Raw genomic sequence first — 23157 nt, forward strand, 5'->3', positions numbered from 1 at the left:
ATTAGGCAAATCTTGGAATCTTTATTATTCACTTCGGCAGCCTGGGCCAATTTGAACTGAGATCCAAAACAAGTTTTAGGAACTGAGATACGGTGCAAAACAGGACAAACTTACATAGGCCTATGGGACTAAAAGGGTTACATCTGAAGATCATATTATAATATATGTCTTAGTGAGGTCACTCTCTATAATCTTTGATAAGTCATGAGGATAGGGTAGGGTTCCTGATGACTGGACAAGGTAAACATCAAGAAAGGCAAGAAGGGGGATCTGGGGAGCTACTGGCCAGCCAGACTCACATCAGACTCCCATAATTGTATGGAGCAAATCAACCTGGAAGCCATCTGCAGGCACATGAAAGACAAGATGACTGGTAATGGCCAGCGTTGACTTACTGAAGGCAAATCATGCTTAATTAAGCAGACAGCCTTCTACAATGACAGGACTTACACTGTGGATAAGGGAAGAGCTGTGAATGTTTTTCACTTTAAGTTTAGCAAGTGATCTGACATGGTCTTCCATAGTACCCTTATGGCCACAGCAGTGCGAGACAGACTGGATAAGTGGACAATAAAGGGAGTGGAAAATTGGCTGAACAGCTGGACTCAAAAGACTGAATCAGTGTTACAAAGTCCAACTGGCAGTCTGTCACTAGAGCTATCTCTCAGGTAGTGAAATTAGGGCCAATACTGCCTAATGTCTCTACTAACATCCTGGACTATGGGATGGATGACACTTTCTGCAAATTTGTGGATGATACCAAATTGGGGCCGTGGTCAATATACTGGAGAGCTGGGCTGCTATTCAGAGGGGCCTTAACAGGATAGAAAAAATGGTCTGAGGGGAACATTACGAGCTTCAATGAAGGCAAGCCCAAATCCTTTGTATGGGATGGAATAATTTCATACAACAGAACAGGCTTAGAATTGAATGGCTATAAAGCAGTTTTGGAGAAAAATCTGGGGTCACTGGTGGACAAGGTGAATTGAAGTCAGCAGTGTTTCCTTAAGGCAGAGAAGGCCAACAACATGCTGGCTTGTATTAGTAAGAGTACAAGCAGAAAATCAAGAAAAGTGACCCTACCCCTCTATTTGGTGCTTGGAGTAACAACATTTGGAGTGCTGTCTCCAGTATTGGGAACTCCAGTGCAAGAAAGACATAGACATACTAGAGCAAATTCAGTGGAGGTCTATCAAGATCATGTTTAGGGGGCTGGAGCACATGACGAGGCTGAGAAGCTGAGAGCTGTTCAGCCTCAACAAGAGAATGCTCAGAGATCTTCTTTCTGTTGTTAGCTATCTAACGGGACAGTATAAAGAAGATGGAACAAGCCTTTTCTTGGAGGTGCACAGTGGAAGGACAAGAGGCAACACACTGAAGTTAGAGTACGGGAATTTCCAGCTTGATACAAGGTAAAAATTCTTCACCATGGGAGTGGTCAAACACAGGAGTGGATTCCCAGGGAGGCTGTGAAATCTACATCCTTGGAGATACGCAAAACTCAACTGGACATGGCCCCGAGTGACCTGGTATAGTTGCCCTTTCTTTGAGGTGGAGGTTGGATTAGATGACCTCCAGAGGTCCCTTCCAATTTACATGAGTCTATGATTCAATGAAACTGATTCACATATCCTACAGAGATTAAAGAATCAGAGTTTCACTTTTACTTTATTCCTGACAAAAAATACTAGAGGGGAAGAGGGAGAAAGGAAGTACTATGAACACAGCAAGCAGCATGTCAAATTCAAGTGCATAGTTCATGTCTACTCGGTATCCGATTCAAGCTCAAGACCTCTTTGGAATCTCAAACATTCATATTGCTGATACATATCTGATACATTTAGTGTCACAAATGATACTAGATTAGGAGGAGCTGTGGACTCCCTCGAGGGTAGAGAGGCCTTACAGAGGGATCTGGATAGACTAGAGAGCTGGGCAGTCACCCATTATATGAAATCTAACAAAAGCATGTGCTAGATTCTACACCTCAGATGGGGTAATCCTGCTTATACATACAAACTAGGAAGTGAGAGGATGGAAAGCAGCCTTATGGAAAGAGAGCTAGGGGCTTGGATTGATGACAAGTTGAATATGAGTCAACAGTGTGCCCTGGAAGCCAAAACGGCCAGTCATGTTCTGGGGTGCATCAAGCAGAGCATAGCCAGTCAGTCAAGTGAGGTGATTGTCCCACGTTACACTGCACTGGTGCAGCCCCACCTTGAGTACTGTGTGCAGTTTTGGGTGCCTCAATATAAGAAGGACATCAAACTATTAAGAGTGTGTCCAGAAGAGAGCGACCAAGATGGTGAAAGGTCTCAAGGGCAATACTTATGAGGAGTGGCTGAGGTCACTTGGCTTGTTCAGCGTGGAGAAGAGAAGCCTGAGGGGTGACCTTATCACAGTTTACACCTTCCTCAAGAGGGGCAGTGGAGAGGGAGGTCCTGATCTCCTCTTTCTGGTGATCAGTGATGGCATACAAGGAAATGGAATGAGGCTGCATCAGGAGGAGTTCAGATTGGACATTAGGAAAAGGTTCTTCACTGAGAGGATGGTCAGTCACTGGAACAGGCTCTCCAGGGAAGTGGTCATGGCACCAATTCAAGAAGCATCTGGACGACACTCTTAGTCATATGGATTAGTGTTAGGTAGTCCTGTGAGGAGCAGGGAGTTGGACTCGATTATCTTTATAGGTCCCTTCCAACTTGAGATATTCTATGATTCTATGATATTTTCAGTAGGAAATATTCATGTTCAGAAAATTGGAGTATGGAAGCAGAGACCTAAATTTCTTCCCTAGCTTCCCATAAGATGCTGTGTCACCCTTGGCAAATGACTTGTGCTGAAGCTCACAAGAAAATTTGTGACATACTGGTCTCCTCATTTAAAATAGATGCAGTATTTCCTATACTTGTAAGATCTTTTGAAATTCATTTAACACACACGCTGTATAAATGTAAAATATCATTGTTTTTATTGTTATGAGTAGTACAGAAATTACTATCAATAGTACTGAAATTAAAAGTAAGACTTGACACTCCCCACATTTATTAACTTACATTTTGCCCTGATAAGATTTATTCCTCTGCAAATGTAATTTTTTACAGGGATAAGATAATTTAATCTTTTCTATCCACTCTTAAATGCATTTAGATTAGCATAATACACAACAGGATTAATATGAAAAAGCCTTACGTAACAGATCGGTTGGTGTCGCTGTCTTGTCTTAATCAAGATCAGTCATTTTGGATTGTCTCTAATTATGTTCTACTTAATTCCTCTCTAAATTGGAGAGATTTAATGGGTGGACTGTTGGGTGGATGAGCAATTGGTTGGATGGTTGCCCCCAGAGGGTAGTGGTCAACGGCTCAATGTTCAGATGGAGGTCGGTGATGAGCAGTGTCCCTCAGGGGTCCATATGGGAACCAGTACTCCTTAATAGCGTCATCAGTGACATGACAGTGGGATCGAGTGCATCCTCAGCAAGTCTGCAGATGACACCAAGTTGAGTGGGGTGGTTGACACACCCTGACAAATGGGATGCCACCCTGAGGGACCTGGACAAGCTCGAGGAATGGGCCTGTGCGGTTCAATAATTCAATATTGAAACATGAGGTTCAATAAGGCCAAGTGCAGGGTCCTGCACCTGGGTTGAGGGCAACCCCCAGTATCAATACAGGCTGGGGGATGAAGGGATTAAGAGTAGCCCTGCCCAGAAGGACTTGGAGGTACTGGTGGATGAAAAGCTGGACAATGTGCACTCACAGCCCAGAAGGCCAACTGTATCCTGGCCTGCATCTAAAGCAGCATGGCCAGCAGGTCAAGGGAGGGGATTCTGCCCCTATACTCTGCTCCGGTGAGACCACACCCAGAGCATTGCATCCAGCTCTGGAGCCCTCAGCACAGGAAAGACATGGACCTGTTGCAGCAGGTCCAGAGGAGGGCCACAAAAATGATCAGAGGGATGGAACACCTCTCCTGTGAGGACAGGCTGAGAGAGTTGGGGTTGTTCAGCCTGAGGAGACCTTATTGCAGCCTTCCAGTACCTGAAGGGGGCTTATAAGAAAGCTGGGGACAGACTTTTTAGCAGGGCCTGTAGCAATAGGACAAGGGTAATGGTTTTAAGCTAAAAGAGGGTAGATTCAGACTAGATCTAAGGAAGACATTTTTGACGACGAGGGCAGTGAAACACTGGCCCAGGTTGCCCAGAGAGGTCGTAGATCCTCCATCCCTGGCAACATTCCAGGTCAGAGGGGGCTCTGACCTGGTCTAGTGGAAGATATCCCTGCTCATTGTGGGGGGGTTGGACTAGGTGATCTTTAAAGGTCCCTTCCAACCCAAAGATTCTATGATTCTATGATTCCACTTAAATATTAATCTCATAAACTCTGCAATGTGTGCATATACCTGCACCTGTATGCAAACCTCTGCTTTCCCCATCTCAGTCAACCTGCTAAAACATTTGATATACTGTTCATGGTGATAAAAATGTACTTACGATAACATACATTTTCAAATTATTCTCTTAAATGATAAAAAGATTTAAAAAACCTAAAGATGCTGTACATGGGTATAAGGAATGAAATGGATCAGTAACAAAGTAATCAAAGTTTTTTTAAGAAAACCTAAACCAAAATAAGCTTCTTTGGGTGGTAGGCAATAAATTGATTTCAGAAAGAGGCAAGCACCTCTTTGCACTGTAAAGGTGTAATCCTGCCCATCACACAAGAATTCTGAGCCAGGTGGCAGTCACAAAGAACCCTCAGGAAAATATGTTGAATATACCTTGGGCTGGTACTATTACTGTCTAAAAGCACAAAGGCCATGTTTAGTCTCCGAGCCATCGTGCAGGCAACCGAGATACCAGTCAATGTAGTGTACTTCTCCTGTGTTGACCTGTGCTGCTGTATCCTGAGCAGAATACAAGTCAGAGGAGTGCTAGTGGACCTCTGCACGAAGGAGAATGATCTGAATTTCATGATATGGCCAGAATGTAGAAAAAGTATAGAAATACTGCACTAGTGATCAATGCCCCTTCCCTTTTCTGATCGATATGCAGCTCTATCATGAAGATCCTTTAAGCCACAAGGCCTGAAAGCAAAAGCAAGCCATTTAGCATCAAGGTGTTTTCTTTGGAGATATGGAGAAGTAGTTTTCTGATCTTTTCTGTTACCCAGCATGGCAGTCTGCAGTCAAAAAGATCCAGAAAGCCCTATTTGTTTTCCAGCTCCTGATCATAACGTGATGACTGGAAAGAGTGGAGAACAACTGTAAATGAAAGAGCTGTTTTCAATAATATGTATATAAACATGCAAAGAAGCCTTAACAGAAGACCAAAAATGGTCAGCTGTAGTGAAAACAAAAGAAAGCATATATAACCTCAAGTGAAAATGGAGAGGGAAGCCACTTAAGTCATCACCTACATTCAAGGAAGTCTTGCAGCAGCTGCTGTCTTGATCATCTATCTCTTAGGAAAAGCATGAGAGGGGCAGTTAATGGCACCTTCTTCCACAGAAAAAGATGTTGTAAGAAATGAAATGAAAGAAATCTGTATAGCTAATTATTGCCATCTCCTCTGAATCAGAGACTGACCTTCTGTCTTAAGGCCTTGTACAAAGGAATGTTTGGCAGCAACAGGTTGGCAATAAAAGATTAGGTTAGGTCACATCTGTAGGTTTCTGACATCAAACTCCAAAGAAAGTGAAATCCATACACTGCAAAATGTGCAGTTTGTGCCCTCTTTTCTCACTAATTAACACTAATTAGTAATTAGTAACTGGTTTAAAGGTAATTACTGTTGGAAACATGGGGAGGCAGGCTTGTGCTGATTCTCAAATATAAAAGGCCATTGAGGTGTTTAATGCTGTCCAAAGACACAATTCTGGGCAATGTCTGACTTGAGGACGAAAGGGAGGAGAAGACATAGAAGTCCCGCCAAAACAAAGAATGCTTTCTAAGTTTGTTAAATTTCTGTAAACCATTTAGGTTGACATGGTAAGCGGTAGGTACAGGTGAAAGGAAGACATGAAAGGGGAAAAATGCTTGCTTTCTCTAGCTAGTTCCTATGATTGGCCGAATAATAACACCGACCATTGGGCAAGTTAAAGCAAACTAGCAATTCATCTGCCTTTCACTTGGAATTCATTTGCAGTAGCCTAAAGCTCACTGGGGTCAGCAGAAATAGGGTGGTTGGGCTTTGTTCCCAAAATATGTACCACATTAGAGAAGATTATTTTGAGCTAACTTTTATGCCAGCCAAAGCGCAATTCATGATGGAGCAGTCTGGAGCTGTGAATTTAGAGTAGCTGTCAAGCTATCCTATCAAGCAGGTCAGAGCCCAAGCAAAGTTATGAGTAATAATACTCAGAGTGTAATCGTATCTACTTCTACACTTGGTCTGAATTTTGTACAAGATCTGAACAGAGTATCTTATGCTTAGAATAACTGTCTTAAATTCAGGGCTCAGACACATGAACAAATCAATCTTGGTGTAACTTAAAGCTAAAGGTTGGAAGCAGAATGCCAGCTTTAGAGCACTCACTGTTTCAGCCAGTGCGACTATGAAGTATATGGATTACCTTAGACCATTTTTTCCTAATGAGGTGCCTGTGAAAAAAGGGTTAAACTACTAGCAATCTCTGTTCCTCCACAGACGTGCTGTAATTAAAGTTGTTGTAAACTGCTACTGTGTCTGAACCAGGAGATAACCTGTTTACCTATCCTAAACACGTAAAAATGAGTTGATTTTTCTGTATTTAATTCACAAATTGAAACACAAACTGACTCTCTAGACTATGTGTAGAAGACAGGAAAACTTACATATTTGAATAAGTGAGGAAAGATTAAGGATATCTGTGAAAGAAAGCCAAATATCTGGCAATCTCTAAGTATAAATACTGAGTTGCCATTCTCTCCTCGTTTGCTTTATGTCCCGCACTGATTTCCAACAGATTTTACAGTACATCTCAGCAGAAATGAAATTGCAAAACCAGTCCTAGATAGTGCACATAGGATATCAGTGAGTCCTATCTTAAATTTAAACTGGATTTATTTTTTAAAGTAAGATTTCAAAGGAAACTGCCAGTAATTGGGTGATTCTTTTAAGAGGGAAAAATGTACATAATCATGATTGTATTTATTTATTTCGAGAAGGCCTAATTTTAAACCATTAATTGCCATCATCTGTAATGATTCTTTGCATCACTGTAGCATTTTGGAGCCCTCATAAGGACCAACATCAGGACTCTGTTGTGCCAGGTATTATTAAGTTAAGTTACATTTACGAAACAGTGATGTACTCAGCTCTTTCTGAATTCCAGGTATACTGGGTTTTTGCATAGTACATTCCTCTTCTTAATATTTATGTTATATAGGAGAATCTTACAGAAATAATTTTAACCTCTAGTGGCAGCACTGCTGTGTGCAGGTGAACTTGCATGACCATGCCTAACAACAAAAGATTATCTATCTGGATAAAAACCCACTCAAAATCCCACTCAAATTCTGACCAAAAACCCCACAAATTCTGAAAGCCTGAAACTTGGAAAAGATTAAAACTTAACTTAGGAAAGGCAATTAAAAAAAAATTTTCTGTTGATTACACAGATGAGCTTGCCTTTAAGTAAGAGGGAATATGCAGTATGATTAAGAAAGCAATGAGACAGAGAACACATGATAAAACTGCTGCTGGCATCCATAAAAAGAATTTTACTGCAAGCAGCAGTACATGCCGTGTATGGCATGAGATCAGAGTACAAGGAGGGACCCAAAGGACAACAGGAACAAGGAGAAACTAAACATACAACTAAAATATTTGAATTTTCAGTTAAGTGAGAACTATGTTATTCTCATGCAAATTATGCTCTGTGATGCTGAAAGGGTAGAGAAAGAGCATTCAGAAGAGTATAATGAAAGAAACAAATAGCTGTGAACAGATGAAGGAGAAACTGAAAGAGCTTCATATTCAGGGAATGAAAAAGGTGAGACAGAAAGGGTAACTTGCAGGATGTGGAATTCTTTACTCCGTTATGCTTGTCTCCTCATTTCCTTGCAATTTCATGATTGGTAGAATTTTATTTGCATGAAAATAGGATGAGAATTATGCACTGCCACATACAGAATGTGTGAAGAAACGACTAGGTGAATCTAGCACTGAATCATGAATCCGGCTGCAGCTCTGATTTCAGAAAAGTTCGATTCTTCTTCAGGGAACACTACCTATTTAGGGAACGTCACTTGATAGATTGGATTAGGTCCTTTATAAGCATCGAATGAGTGCAGTCTGATCCCTTAAAAATAGCACCATTAGTTGTGATTGTGGTGCTTTTTCTAAATAGAGAAGTTGCATTTAAGAAAACCCAAAATACTCTGAACATTGCGAAGGAGCATTATCTCCTGATTTTGGACAAATCCTTTCATTTAAAGTGAAAAAGTGAAAACAATGGAACGTACTGGTAGGAATTCTGGATAAGGTCAGAGTCTTTATCATCAGCAAAGAAATGAAGAAAAGGGATTTTTACAGGAAATAGCACACTATTCACAAACTCAATGAATAAAAGTGACGGTAACTCAAGATGAAAGGATCTGGCCTTGGGAGAGAGAGAATGCATGAATGACCTCAGGGATTCCTTCCCCTGTTTTCTGTGATTTCATATAGCAAAGTAGAACTGACAGAAAGAATTAAAGTGAGGTCTTGGTTTCACAGTTAGTAATGGAGTTAGAGATCCTCCTGGCAATATGCCTGTTAATAATATGTTTTAAATGCTTTCTTGACTAAAGCACAAAAAGGTTGTGATGCATACAGAGCAGCACACTTGGCTTTCTGACAGTGAGCATTTCTAAGTCAGATAAAAGCCATTCAGAGAAATAAAGACATATTTTAAGTAATATGAAAGAGTCCTAGGAGGCAGTACAACAAAGCTAAGAACTCAACTACAAGCTGAAAAGGTGCTCTTGGCTTAAGGTGACTTTTGGTAGGCTGTAACTACAATAGAAATTAATTGTTTTGGAAGGACACTTGAAAACAAACACTAGCTTGTCCACCTCCCTGCTCTTCAAGACAGAAAACCAGGAGTAGGATCACCTGGAAACTTTGATTCCATTTTGAAAGAGAACCAAAAATGAAGTCTGCCAAATCCAGTTTTAATTCACATTGGAATAAAACAACCTAAGACTTTTGGAATTTTTCTAATGGAAACCCAGAGCTCATAACACTCTTTATTTCAATGGCTTGGTAGTTACGGCATTACATGCCATGTTAGAAACCTAGGTCTCATTTTCTATTCTTTTATGTTTATTGAAAATGAAGAATCCCAAGCTCTTATCAGGTTATCAGTTATCAATACCAGCCCCAAGGGCAGAGAACCTTCATGAAGAAATAATGAGTTAGCCTGAATTTACAGCCCAACATTTCCCTTGAACATGGGTGGCAAATCACCGTGAAAGGGTCTTCAGCATAATTTCCTCATATTTCAAATGAATGTTCCAACCAGACTACTGTGTACATTCTGTTTCCTTATTTCTGAAGATCATTCCAGGCAAAAGCACTGTGAAAAACAGAGTCTTCCCACAAAACTTACTATCAAGAAAAAAGGAAGGCTTTTGCCAGAAAACTCTCATCAGATTAGATTTTTTAGGTAAAGAATGCATGGCTTCAGTAAGTTCTACAGTTCTACAGCTCCTTCCTTAGCTGCAAAGGAGATAAATATGGTTCCACCACAGAGTTCTGAAATCCAGAAAATGGTAGATTTCCATATGAACTACACAATGATTGTGTGTTTTATACAGTAATTCAAGAGAGAATTTTGGAGAAGTTTTGCTTTGGAGAAGTTACTCACAGTGAACCACCAGAGAAGAGATCTTTAGATGACTGAAAGTATGATCGAGGAAGGTTTCCATATTGATATGATGTCATTTTACACATGGCAGGAGAAAACCACTTTAATTATGATATTTTGATAATTCTAATTAACTTTGTGTATTCTATTTTCCTGTATGTCTCTGCTGAAAAGAAAACAGTGATTCGAAGAGATTAAGTCCTGAAATTCCTAACAAACAAAACACCAGACTGGAGGCAACAGCTTGGGTCAGGTAGGCACAATGGACTAGAAAGTCCAGAAGGACAATTACTCTACAGTTCCCAAAAAAGCCGTAACAGCCCCTTGCTGTTCTACCAAGCTTATGGTCTTCAGTAGAAAAGACTATAACGCTCAAATTTACAATGTGTCATAAGGAGAGGCAGAAGTAAAAAGAAGATTGCATACTAGAGATATTAGAAGGTTTTCACCTTTTATTCACATGCATGTTCATACAGGGCATAGATCTTTGCAAGTTAAAACCTGAGATTTTTTAGTCTTAAGACCACACAGTCCCGTACAGTTCTTTTCAGCTCTGGAATCCCAAGAATTTCCGGGTTGACTAGGAGAAAGAAGAGGAGAAGGGTGGCCGACCATATGAATGCGCATATGGACAATGCATCTCAAGTAAGTGACCTTGCTTTCTCCTCCCATGATTATCAATATGAAGTTCACAGACTGGGTGTGTGACCTCTGTAGTCCCTATTTTATGCAAGTTACCTGAATGAAGACCTTGATTCATCAGAAACGGGGAATGTAGAGGACTGCTCTGCTAGGAGCTGCATAATGCCTGGAAGCCTCTGTGAGGGGCAACTGCAGAAGCAAGGATGGTGCTTCAGTTGGCCTTTCTGCCTTGAACTCCTGGATAGTATATTCAGCTCACATCTGATGGTTCTACCTCTGCTTACTAACAATCAGGCCTGACACTATAATCTGTTACCTGCAGCAACAAACCGGGGTGGAAATAGCTATAACTAGGTACCTTCCTGCCATGGAGGCAATCGGGTGAAGGGTGCTCTTAAAGGATCTGCTCCCAGACAAATAAAAGTCAAAGCATGCTTGATGTCCAGGGTAGGGGTAGCCTAATCCTTAGATAATTGTGGTTTAGGGAAAAATACCAGATGGCTGATTATTAAGTTCATATGACTGAAAATATATAAAGTTGGGTACCACTTTAGGTTCAAATGGATACACCTAACAAGAAGGATCAGCTCTAAAGTCATAAATCTCTTTGACTATTTGATGCAACAGATGCTAAAATGTTTACCTTTGCTGCAAATGCAGTAAGTCATAACCATAAGCTCAAAATGTGGTGGGTTTTTTTTTTTTTAATATGATGTGAGCAGCTCATTAAAATCCATTGTAGGTACTGGGCTAAAAATCTCCTGAAGTCAAAACAGCTGTGGCCAGGACAGAATAAACACAGCTACCTTGGCTGATGTTTCTAGGTATCTTCAGGAGGCACAAGATTGGATGAAAGAGCTGACCAGCACACAGAGAGTATTGGCATGTCATGAAAGTGGCCAAAGCATGACCCGCACTTGTGATCTACTAGTCTGGACTGGCTCTGGCTATCTGCTGCAATGTTTGAGATCCTTGGAGCTGAACAGATAGTGGAAGTACACTTTCCAAAGCAAGCCCATGTCAAGGCAAAAAACGGAGATGATTCTGTCCCATGTAAATACAGTGATGTTCTCTGTCATAAGCTAATCCCTGGGAGAAATACCCATATTGCTATTTCCACAGCTCACATCTCTAGTGATTGCTGCAGGGAGAAAATGGTCCTAGTGGACCAACTCGGCTCTCCAGGCAGCTAGCTGCGTGCTCATTATAAATGGCTGGAAGGCTACTAAAAATGGAAGAGGAACCATCTGCAGAAGTCAAATGATTCTTGCCACAACAAGGGAAAATACAGAACTAGGGAAAATAGTACCATAATTGCTGGTTATATGCCATGAATATAGACAGACCAAAGTCCTGCCTATAAGCCACTCTTAGGAAATCAGGGATGGAATGTAATCATAGTATCATAGAATAGTCTGGGTTGGAAGGGACCTTTTAACGTCATCTAGTCCAACCCCCCTGAAATGCGCAGGGACATCTTCCACTAGACCAGGTTGCTCAGAGCCCCGTCCAACCTGACCTGGAATGTTGCCAGGGATGGGGACCTCTCTGGGCAACCTGGGTCAGTGTTTCACTGCCCTCGTTGTCAAAAATGTCTTCCTTAGATCTAGTCTGAATCTACCCTCTTTTAGCTTAAAACCACTATCCCTTGTCCTATTGCTACAGGCCCTGCTAAAATGTCTGTCCCCATCTTTCTTATAAGCCCTCTTTAAGTACTGGAAGGCCGCAATAAGGTCTCCCTGGAGCCTTCTCTTCTCCAGGCTGAACAATCCCAACTCTCTCAGGCTGTCCTCACAGGAGAGGTGTTCCATCCCTCTGATCATTTTTGTGGCCCTCCTCTGGACCCTCTCCAACAGGTACGTATATAACATATTCCAGCCTGGCAAAATTGGTCCTCAGTGTGATTTTCCAAATTACTTGAAGTGCTTCCTACACTGCAGAAAGAACTAGGCAGAGGTAAGCTTTAGCAGTAACAAAGTCCAGGGCAGTTCCAATGCACTTTACAGTTTATATAAGCACTTCAATTGGCAGTAAAATAATTTGTAGGGATCTTGGGAGCCAGCTTCAAGGGAAGGGAAAAGAATTACATTCCTGTCTCTGAGGTGGGCTGCAAACAGCATTATTGATGAACCAAAAAGTCAGTGTCCAATGGCAAAACCTTAAGTTGTCCTGACACACAATGAGTTGAACATGTCTTGTGAAGGACTGAATTTCAGTGTGGAGTTTGGGTTTCTGAAGACACTTGTAAAGATGGTATTACTGTCATTTGCACCATTACCCTGGCCTTAAAACTGCAAGGGAAATTACTGCACTTCCGTAAAGAAAAGTCATTCAGTGCCATCTCTTTAGCGATCACGCTCTTTATTGTGAATCCAAGTGTTTTCCTCTGAACAGGGGAGATGAAAGACAGCTGGAAGCCCTTGGAATCTTTCCGAACATTTTGAAAAAAGTTGGATGAAAATTCCTAGGAATCACTGGATGGCTCTAAAGGAAGGTTTCTTGTAGATCATCAGAGAAGACCAGTTTCTTGTCTGCCCCACAAGATTTAGATAAAAATCTAACAGGAAGGAAGTGTATTTATCTATTTTTCTCTATTTAAGATCTAGTCATGAGTCACAGGACCACACCATGACTAGGACACACACATTAGGGCCCTGTAAGAGTCAGTCTAAGCTGCAGAGGTGGCCAGTCTTGCTGTAGCAAAATGAGTGGCACAGGCAGTCATGTCTGACAGTAGTCCTATTCTCCTAAAGCAATCTCATGCAATCTTATTCTTAGCTTTGGCTGATATTGAGGGTTATAAAGATCATCACCACTTTAATAGCATGCAGCAAATGACAGGGGACTAGAAATTATCGTCTCAGGGCTTGCAACTGAAAGCATCTTTCATCAGACTACTAAAATTACATAAAGTCATCTACTTTTCCTGTTCTCACAAGACTGCCCACAGGAGGGTCAAAAACCGCAGTCCATTTACAAAAGCTGGTAACAAAGTCTCCTGAAGAGCCTTCCAGTACTTTCTAAAACAGCTGCTTAGAAAGCATCTGAAGACACATGGAATTTGATGGAAATGCCAGTACACTTTTGAAATGTAGTAAGACCTCAGTTCTGAGCATCAGAAATCAGTAGAAATAAACAAGTATAAAAGCCCTTAAGTAATAAGCCTTGCACTCAGATCTCACTTACTAATTAAATTTCTTTTCAGCTCTAGTTAACATTTTCCTAAGGAATCAGTTGTTCAAACACAGCATGTCCATAAACTCTCAGCTCTTGGCTGATACCTGCTAATACAGGAGGTACTGAAGAGTTAAAAAAAGTATTTTGCAAACTGAATTTTTAACTATGTCCCTAAACCTATTTCTAGAGTCTATATTCAGCTTGGAACTTGCAGACCTGGTGTAACTATGAAGCTTGTTGCTAATCATAACTTTTTAGTTCTATTTGCCTGGACTCTTGTAAGCAGTGTGAGCTTATTCAGGTTGGATAATTACTTTTATCAGAGGGTGAGGCAGTAACACAGTGCATTATGTTGCTCAGTCCCTCTAAACCATGTTGTACATGCTGTTAGTGGCTGGGCAAACTCACCATTTAGACCTAGAGGACTGGATTTTCCGGTGGCCTAGAGACCTTTTGCACATTTTTTTCCCTGACTTCCTCTGAGACTATGGGTCTTATTGAAATTACAGCTAAAAGTGTTAATAGCACCTTTAGAAAGCAAGATGAGCTGCCTCATAGCTTTTGTTAGATTAATTTAAACAGTGCATCATTAAACAATAAATTGATATGGGCTGCTTGCTAGGTCTGCAAACTAATTCCAAATTAACAATCATAGATAATCTAAAAATAAAGGAACATATGCCCAGGTTTTCACATGAGGGAAAATATTTTACCTCAATAGTATCATCTAATATGGTTTGAGAGTTATAACATGGTGCCATTTCCTACACAGTGGTTGTATGCTGGCCTATGGTTAAGCGGATGGTTTGTCCTGGGTGACGAGATACAAGTGAGATGGAAACGTTATAAATATTGTCACCTACTGCAACTATTAGCTCAGCAATCAACTAAATATCCAAAGTGGTGGTCTCCTAGAGGTGGTCCTTCCATATACATGTGGATGCTTACAGCCAGAGCTGAGCTTGCCAAAGGCTATCAGGACAGAGTCTGCAACAAACTCAATGGTTTTAAGAAATGAAATAGTGACCAGGAGGGAAGAGAGCAGAATCTTGTCCTGCCAGAATTTCTTCTGTGGGTGAAGAATCCCTGTCTTGTAAATGGTTCATTGGGTACATCTCATCAATGCTCACTATGTTTAAAACGCAGTGGAAATAATCACATGGGGTGACTAGGGCATCAGAATGGAAAATACAGAGTAATAAACCACCTGAAAAGTTCAAAACCACTGGCATCATTCAGCAGTCTGTGCTACCCTGTGCTCTTTGTCACAGGAAAAGAGTCTGTCAGATGTCCAGCCACTCCACCCTTTCTATTCCCAAAAGGTCATTCTCACTAATGGCCATAAACGTAACATGAAGAAGACAAGCACAAGGGTGCGCAATGGGTTAACTGAGAGCAGAAGCTAAAGCATTATCATCACTGTTCAATGCATTTCCTCATCCCTTCCACTCTCAGGCTCCAACAACACAGAGAAACAAACCATGCTTCAGTCTTGAAAGAAGAACATATGGAAGCTCACTAGGCACTAGGGAAAGATCTTTCAGTGGTTACTTACATAGCTGCACAAAGGAAATAAATGAATTTCCAGTCATAATATTTACATTTCAATCAAAAGTACTGCAGATTTTAAGTAGGCAAATACAGTTGGTCATTTAACACCAATATGTAATAGAACATTGTTTTACATCATCATCATCATCAGCCACTTTTAAGTCAATAGACAGGTCTGCAACATGAGATTTTTCAGGAATCCTACAGCAACACATACAAACAAACACACAAATCACATGTAAGAAGTAGCTTGCATAAGGTAAGTAAGATTAATGGCAAAAGCTTCTTTCTATGCAGAAGAAATTGAATATTAAAGCTGCAGCATTAAGAAAAAAAAAAAGTTTAAAAACAAGAAATGAAGTTGTACAACAGATGAGAACTTAACAAAATTGGTGACCTTTCCACACAGATGAAGTCAGGTTAAAAAAACCAAACCAAACCAAAACCAAAGGGACCAAATGAGACCAAAAGAGAACCTCCCCCACACACACATACAGACAAAAGTGAGAGCACAACAAAGGAAGTGGAAGAAAAGTGTTACCCATAAGTAGCCGCCGTTTCACCCGCTTGTCCACATCAGCTACTGACGTGGCATTGTACTCAGAACTCTCAATTGCAGCCTCATCCTTCTCTAAAACACAAGTAAGGGACAAACATGGAGCAGTTGGTTAATCACAAGCCCAATTTTCCACTGCCTAAGACAGTTTCTTGGCATGGCACAGCCAAAGCCAAGAAGCAAGGCATGAAAGCACTAAATCCCCGTTAGAGAGTTAATTCCCTTTGAGACCCCAGGAAAAAATTAAAGTGTGTTTAGGGAAAGAAGGAAGAAAAAGGGGGAGGAGGAAGAATGGTCAACTATGAAGTAATTAACCACATATAGGAAGCTGGATTCCTACTGGAGAACAAGACAGCTAACATGAGTGCCCCTGAGAGGTGTTAATGATGAAAATTAAAATTCAGGGATGCTAGTTAAACAAGCTACCGAAGACAAACTGTAAAGTGATTCAGGCTAATGGTGGCACCAGGATCTGAAGGTGGCAGGCAGAAGACCGAGACAGACAGAGAGAGCTAGAAGAGTCCGGTGATGGATGGGTACGGATGCACCATAGTCTTGTACACATTGACACATCGTGAGGAGAAACCAAACAACAGCATGCAAATTAAACAAAAATAACAAGAAAAATAAACAAACAACAAACCAAACACAAAAAAAGATCAATTTGGGCAGTGCTGGTTGCCTGCTTGTCTATGAAACACTACTAGCTAAACATTCAATGCTAGGAAAGATGTTGCAAGAACAGGATTTAGTAATTTTATAAGCATGCAGTAAGCAAGATGATGTCAGCAAAGGTCATTTTACAAGGCAGTTTCTGATATCCTACATGTAAGAGTTTCATACAGCATAATGAGAGTTTTAGTTTGCTTATGCTTCATTAGAAATACACAGAAACAGTCACAAGTGTGGGAAGAGATGATCAGTAAGTGAAATAATAAAGATTTCTGATACAGGAGAGCAATGGAGAAGCAGCAGCTGGGTAAATAAAATGATTTATACAGAGAGCGAAATACTTAGTAGGAAAACAAAAACCAAAATGCAAGTGGGGACTTTCACATGCAGCAAACATAAAAAAAAATAAGGATAAGTCAAGCAAACAAAGACAAAATATGTTAGACAAAGGGTCAACAAGTATTTATCTGGCATTGCAGAAGTTTGCATTCTTGCAGTGATGCCTGGAATATATATACACCACTGAAGACAGCAAACACTGGAATCACTGAAGTGAGGAGGAGGAGGAGGCTGGCAGGTTTTGTTTGTGGCAACACTACATGGTTGAGTGGTAATAAGAAGTAGTTTTGTTTTGTTTTTAACAAGTTCTAGATGGGATCAGGCTGCAATAGAGGCTTTTGTTTGAGTTTCTTTTTATTTTGTTCTGTAAATAATTAATGAACGTCAGTTATCAGACAAGACAGGCAATCAGGAACCATCACCAGAAAGCAGGAATAAAAATGTTAAAAAAAAAAAATTAAAAGTATTCTAAGAGAAAGAACTACTTAGAGGGAAGAAAATCAGCACAGGCAGTAATATGTGACTTACATCACAAGACCAAGGAATGTAACATGGCGTTTTATGTATTACATTATAAAAATGGAAAAAAAAAAGTTAAAAGTGTACACAGCTTTTAAAATAATTTTTACATGCTGGACAAAATAAAACATCAACCCAAGGATATTAGTGAACGCTAATAAACAGAAGAACAATTATCCATTCAATAACACCTGCTTTCACAGCCCTCGCTCTTGCAAATTCTCTGCATCTGGAACTGCCACAGGCTTCAGCAAGGGTTATTTCAACAGAGGGACTGTACGATGGAGCCCTCTGTGTTAATCAAAAGTACTAGCTGAGAGATCCTGTAAGCTGAGACGTAGCTGGTGTATACAGAGAGGCAGAGTCCAGTGCTGAACCTTGTTCAGCTCTACCTCTGCCAGCATAACCCTCACCCTACCACACAATTTGTGCCGTCAGACCCATCAGAAGTGAGTGAGGCTCTGGGCAGCCACAGAGTTTTATGCCATGGATCTGACCAAGGGAACACTAGAGATAACGGACAGATTACCATGGGTTTCAAGTGCTCTGTCTTGCAGTATTGATAAAGGAGAGAAAAGATGATAGATATATATCCATTCTTTTTTAACCTTAGGAAATTACTAGGAGTTTGTAAGAATTTGAAATTAAACAAACAAAAAAAGTCAACGTGACCACAATGCTACTGAAAACAATTATGCATTTTAGGTTCTGATGTGTGAGTAAGAATTTCCAAATTTTAACTTGCAATATGCAAAAAATATCCTTTTTTATTTTTAAAAAAGCAGAGTGGAAAGAAATGGTGTTAAGCAAATAATATATTGTATAGTCATAAATGTTTGCACAGCATCTCCCAAGATGCTCCATCTCTTGAACGGCTTTTTTTCTACTGATAACCTCCGTCAAAGCTTATTCACCACAAGTGCTGTAATTTTTAGAATCATAATACATACAACAGGGAAGAAAGCACATCATGATGATTAATTTTCCCCGATAACTTCCTTACGCAAGGAAGTCTTGACTCATGAAAGTGAACAGAACAACTGAACTTTCATTCATAATTATGAATGTTCTACATCCTTTTACTTCAAAAATTATTAGAGTTATGAAAAGAAATAAAAGTTGCAAAGGAATAACAAAGGGATACTTCATTAACAGACATTTTCACAAAACACGCACAAATGCTTCTCTCTGTATAGTGTGACCTTAGCTACTACAGCCAGGAACTGCTGTTATAGACTTCTCTCAGCAATGGTGCTAAATGCCTCTGAGGTACACACACACACGCGCACACACACACACATACATATGTACACATACATATTCTATGAGGAATATGAAATAAAATGTGCTGCAGAGAAGTACTTACCAATGCAGGTTCGGCCATCTGAATGTAGGGCATACTTCTGATGACAACCACACACAGGACCAGTATCTGTGTCATCACAGGTGTGTTGGCAGCCTCCATTCCCATAGTTACAGGTTACTAGTTAAGCCCCAAATGAATGTGTATATATGTATATATAAATAAAATGACAATGAAACCAATTAGTCTTGAGGGCTTTTCAGAATACAGAAGAGCAGTAACAAACCAAGACATAAGGCAACATTATATTTGTATTTGCAGTTATTTGCATTTCTTATTCTTTCTGACTACCTGTATCTTAGCCACGCTCCCATCTGATACCCTACTCTCAATCCATGCAGTGAAGAAAAAAAAGAGAAACAAAAAGAAGCATGTGCTACCTTTTCCCCTGACTATTTGCATTTATAATGTTAGTATGAGTGGTTAGCCAATTCCACGTCTTCCTAAAATCTACGTGCTTCATATCTGTGATGTATATGGCATGAAGAAATGAGCAGTCTACTAATACAGACATATATTTTCAAGTCTATAGAGAGCATTTCTCTTTTCTTTCCCCTTCATTTTTTTAAGTGGAGGAAGCAGAGACCAAACAGCAAGAATAGAACCATGTAAGTCTTGAAATCTATTATTTCAAGTACTGGTCCTTTTAGAGTAGAAGAATGTTTAAAAATAAATCAGGAAAGATGTTTTTCTTTATTTTCTTCTCTGAAATAAAAAATAAACGGTTGTTATGGCCCTGCAGTGCATTGGCCTCAACTGGGAAGGAAACATTGGAAATGTCACTTTCACTTCCAAGCATACAGTGCAAAATGGCTTTTAGCAATTAAAATGTCCTCCGGTGAAAAAATACTACACAGACATTAAAGCAAACATTTTTCATGACAGGTAGAGTTTTGAGCTTTACATGAATTAATAGATCAGATTTGATTTCCATTGTCACATGATGGATTTAATTTCTGACTATTAAGACAAACCAGTTTTTAAATATTGAGCTGGCTAGCACCATTAACAATGCCTCTCATTGCCCATGTTCTGTTTAATCCTTTGCAGTCACATAGCTTAGTGCTGAATGACACAATTATGATCTGACTGAATTCTGTATTCAACTTACTTTATATATAGGTAATTTGGACTAGGTTCTTCATCAGTATATACATACTGGCAGATACAAAGGAAATCCAATATACCATTATTCAGTTATATTATACTCATCATTCCGGAGGACTTCAATGTTTTGAAATGTTACAGTAACTTAAATACTGATTACAGTAATTTAAATAATGAGTCCTACTAATCAGGAGGAACTTCCTTATGCTGGTTTAAGCAGAATTTTCCTACTAGATAAGAGAGTTTATAAAAGATCCAGGGTAGCAAATTGCAATATACAGTAAAACCAAGATAATGGTTAACAGGATTTTAAAATCATTTATCTAAATCTAAACTGAGGTTCTATCTAATCCTATAGGGTTAAGATAACATAATTTCCCACTCACCTCAGTGACTCTGCTTAAACGCTAGCTTCTTAAAATGGAGTAGACTGGAATTTTCAGTCACAGTAACTAGAACTGGAATATCCCACATCTGGTGTGAGTGTACCAGTGCTGAATAGTCATGCCACTCTCAGTAACCACTTAAATATTTCACTTGTAATGGAACAATTCTAAGAAAAGCAATTGAGGGAGACCCACCACAGCATTCCCAATGGAATCCCCATTAAAACCTCCTGCCAGCGTAAGAACCACAAGTTTACATCCATGGTCCCTGAAGTCTGGCAAAGATTACAACAGGAATTGTCCATCCCCCAGGTGAGTACAGACCAGAGGCCACCTCGGGCGCAAGCATCCTTGGTCCTTCACATCATACACTTCGAATAAAATCCCTGTGTTGTTCAGAGACAGCGAGGGAATAGACTCAAGGCCTAGCGGTAAGAACAAACCCTGAGAAAAGGGCCTGCCTCGATTCCCACCTCTCCTCCCAGGAATATCGCTTTTTCATCCAATTGGAAAGAATATCCATGAGAGAGATGGAGAGCAGCCTGATCCATATGCCCTTACTAGAGCTTGACAGTTTGGGCACTAGGCTGCAAAGCGGGAATTGTGGGTTCAGTCCCACCAGACAGAGGATGGAATTGAACTCACATACCCCAAGTCATAAGAATCCTAAACTTCCAAGGAATTACATTAGAAAAGCCCCCTAATCAACAGCCACCTTCAGGCATTCTTTCTCCTTCTCCAGTTTTATAACTTAGCTATTGATTTCTTTTTGTGAAAAAATACATGAAGCAAACCACTCTGCTTTGCATCAAGTGGAAGCAACATTTCTGTTCCTTCAATACATGATAACATTTTAGCTGTTATTTCTGATGCAAAACAAATTCAAATTTTACATCAACTCTCCATTCTTAAAGCCTCCCACCTTTTCGATGCAGTCATGCTGAAAAATCATTTCCTTGCTCAAGACTATGCCTGTTCTTATTCACCTCTCTTCTTTTTGCTTATTCTTTGATCTGCAATTTTTTGGGGTTAATCTTTTTCTTGTGGCTCACTCTGCCACATTATGTGTTCAAGAGTAACCTCTTGGTTAATCTGGAGGTAAATGAAAGACTGGTTTGCAGCCTAGCTGAGAGCTAGAGGAACAGACAGAGGTTGGTTGAAGCTGCCGGCTGCAGCCTGACTGCAAACATGAGCTCTCTTCTGGCCGGCTGTGTCCGGGATGTGATCAAGCAGGGGCAGTAAATGGTATTGAAGGCAGCTGCTTGCAATATCCACAGCACTGCGCACACACTGGCAGAGCTAATCCAGGATAAGGTAATTTCCATCTACCTATCCTCCCCTCTTTCTTGACCCTGTATGCCTCTTGGACTACATGGAGGTTCAATCAATGTTTCTATCCCTTTTGGACTGCAGTGCCATCACAAATTAACTTAAAGGTGTTGTTTATGCCAGATGTTTAAATACATTTCTAGCCAACAGTATTTTTATTGAGGATTTTAAAGTGCAATCAGCAACAAAGTATATATTTTAAACAACTTGGCTGCAGAGGTTATTTTTGGCATTCCTTCCTGAAAGCCTCTGCTAGCAGAGATGAAAATATCTTAGCATGGTTTCTCTAATCCATGTAATATGACGGACTTTTCCTTACTATATTGGCCTGTGAAAAATCACAGTAGACTGATGATTTATAGTAAATCCTGCAGAATCACACACTTCTTTTATAGTTTCCCTGTATACTAAAGTTACTGGTTGCACTCAGTCAATGAACACAGATGTAGGTCAGTTCCTTTTCCTGTCTCTTACAAATATTAGTAAATCACGTTTTCAAAGGATTTGAATTTCTGTCTAGACTACAATTTATTTATTTAATTGTTTTAAGCAACCTGAGCCAAAATTCTGGAGCTTGACAGCTCTGCAGGTGAAATTGATACAAAATCCAGTTGTAAAATATGTCATTTAAATTTCCTTCGAGCCTTATTTCTGTGGCAGTGACACACTGAGAAGTTTCTTTTGCTTAGAGGAAGAAAATAAAAATTATTTAAAAGCAAGGGGACATCCAGATCTACTCCATTTTTGTCAGAAAGCATTAAAGCAAAAATAATGAGAAATTCCAAAGTGTTCCTTCAAAAATTATTTCTCATAAATTCGGACTCTGCAGTTATGCAAAAGGCTGTGTGGTCATTCAGAGTCTGTGACATTACAAAGGCAAACAAAAAGAGGCAAAATGGTAGGTTCAGATACACAGATCACCTTCAAATATTGTAAATCATGTTAGAATAAAAGGGATGGAAAATAGTAAGTAATTTTTCTCTTTTTTTAACCAAAGAAGAATATACACATATCTATTAGAACTCAGATATACTTATCCCCACATAGCAGATTTAAAACCAGAATAACAATATTGCTTTTGACACCGCTTCAGCATTCATGTATGTCTTAAGTGCTGGGCTCTTTCCTTCAGTGGGAGAAACACCCTGTACAACTGGCTAAAACCAGCATCTCATAGAGAAGGCTTTGCTCGTGTTGGCTACAAACATGAGTAGAAACAGCACAGAAGCCCTACAAGGATGCACACCATCTATGTGACGTGTCTAATGCTGGTGGCCAAGTTACCAGTCTGTTCTCCTAACACAGTTTCTACTGTGAATGAAGAGCTATGGGGCAACCTGAGCTGAAGCCCTGACACTGGTGCTTCAAATAGCCTTCAAACAAGATGAATTCTTTTCGCTGACTAATGCTTAGGCTCTTGAACTTGCCAGACACTTTTCATGGCCTGCAGGCTGGTAGAGTGGCATAATCTCTCTAACTGCCCACCTGTCTATGCTGTACGCAGCAGCATCTATTCCGTTTGGCTGGGCTGAGCTAAGCATTCCGGAGACACAACTTTGCATGTGGGCCAGTGCTTAAATCCATAGAAATATATGGACTAGTCTTGAAATGGCATTTTGATGATGAAAGACAAGAAACAACTGTCTGGAAGAGGAATGACGTCTTAAAGAACAAAAGGGATTT

At 40.1% G+C, this 23157-nt stretch overlaps 1 protein-coding gene across 1 annotated transcript in view; it reads right to left on the minus strand.

Annotated features, from left to right (window-relative positions):
- Positions 1-23157, minus strand: part of SCUBE1 (signal peptide, CUB domain and EGF like domain containing 1) — a gene marked incomplete at both ends in the record, with an annotated part of 212072 nt that overhangs the window by 78097 nt on the left and 110818 nt on the right. Inside the window, 2 exons of the mRNA XM_082012017.1 lie at positions 15745-15834; positions 18656-18772. Coding sequence (XP_081868143.1) covers positions 15745-15834; positions 18656-18772 — 207 coding nt within the window. The remainder of the gene's footprint in view (positions 1-15744; positions 15835-18655; positions 18773-23157) is intronic.

The sequence above is a fragment of the Phaethon aethereus genome, assembly GCF_964289735.1.
Source record: "Phaethon aethereus genome assembly, chromosome: 1".
NCBI lineage: Eukaryota > Metazoa > Chordata > Aves > Phaethontiformes > Phaethontidae > Phaethon > Phaethon aethereus.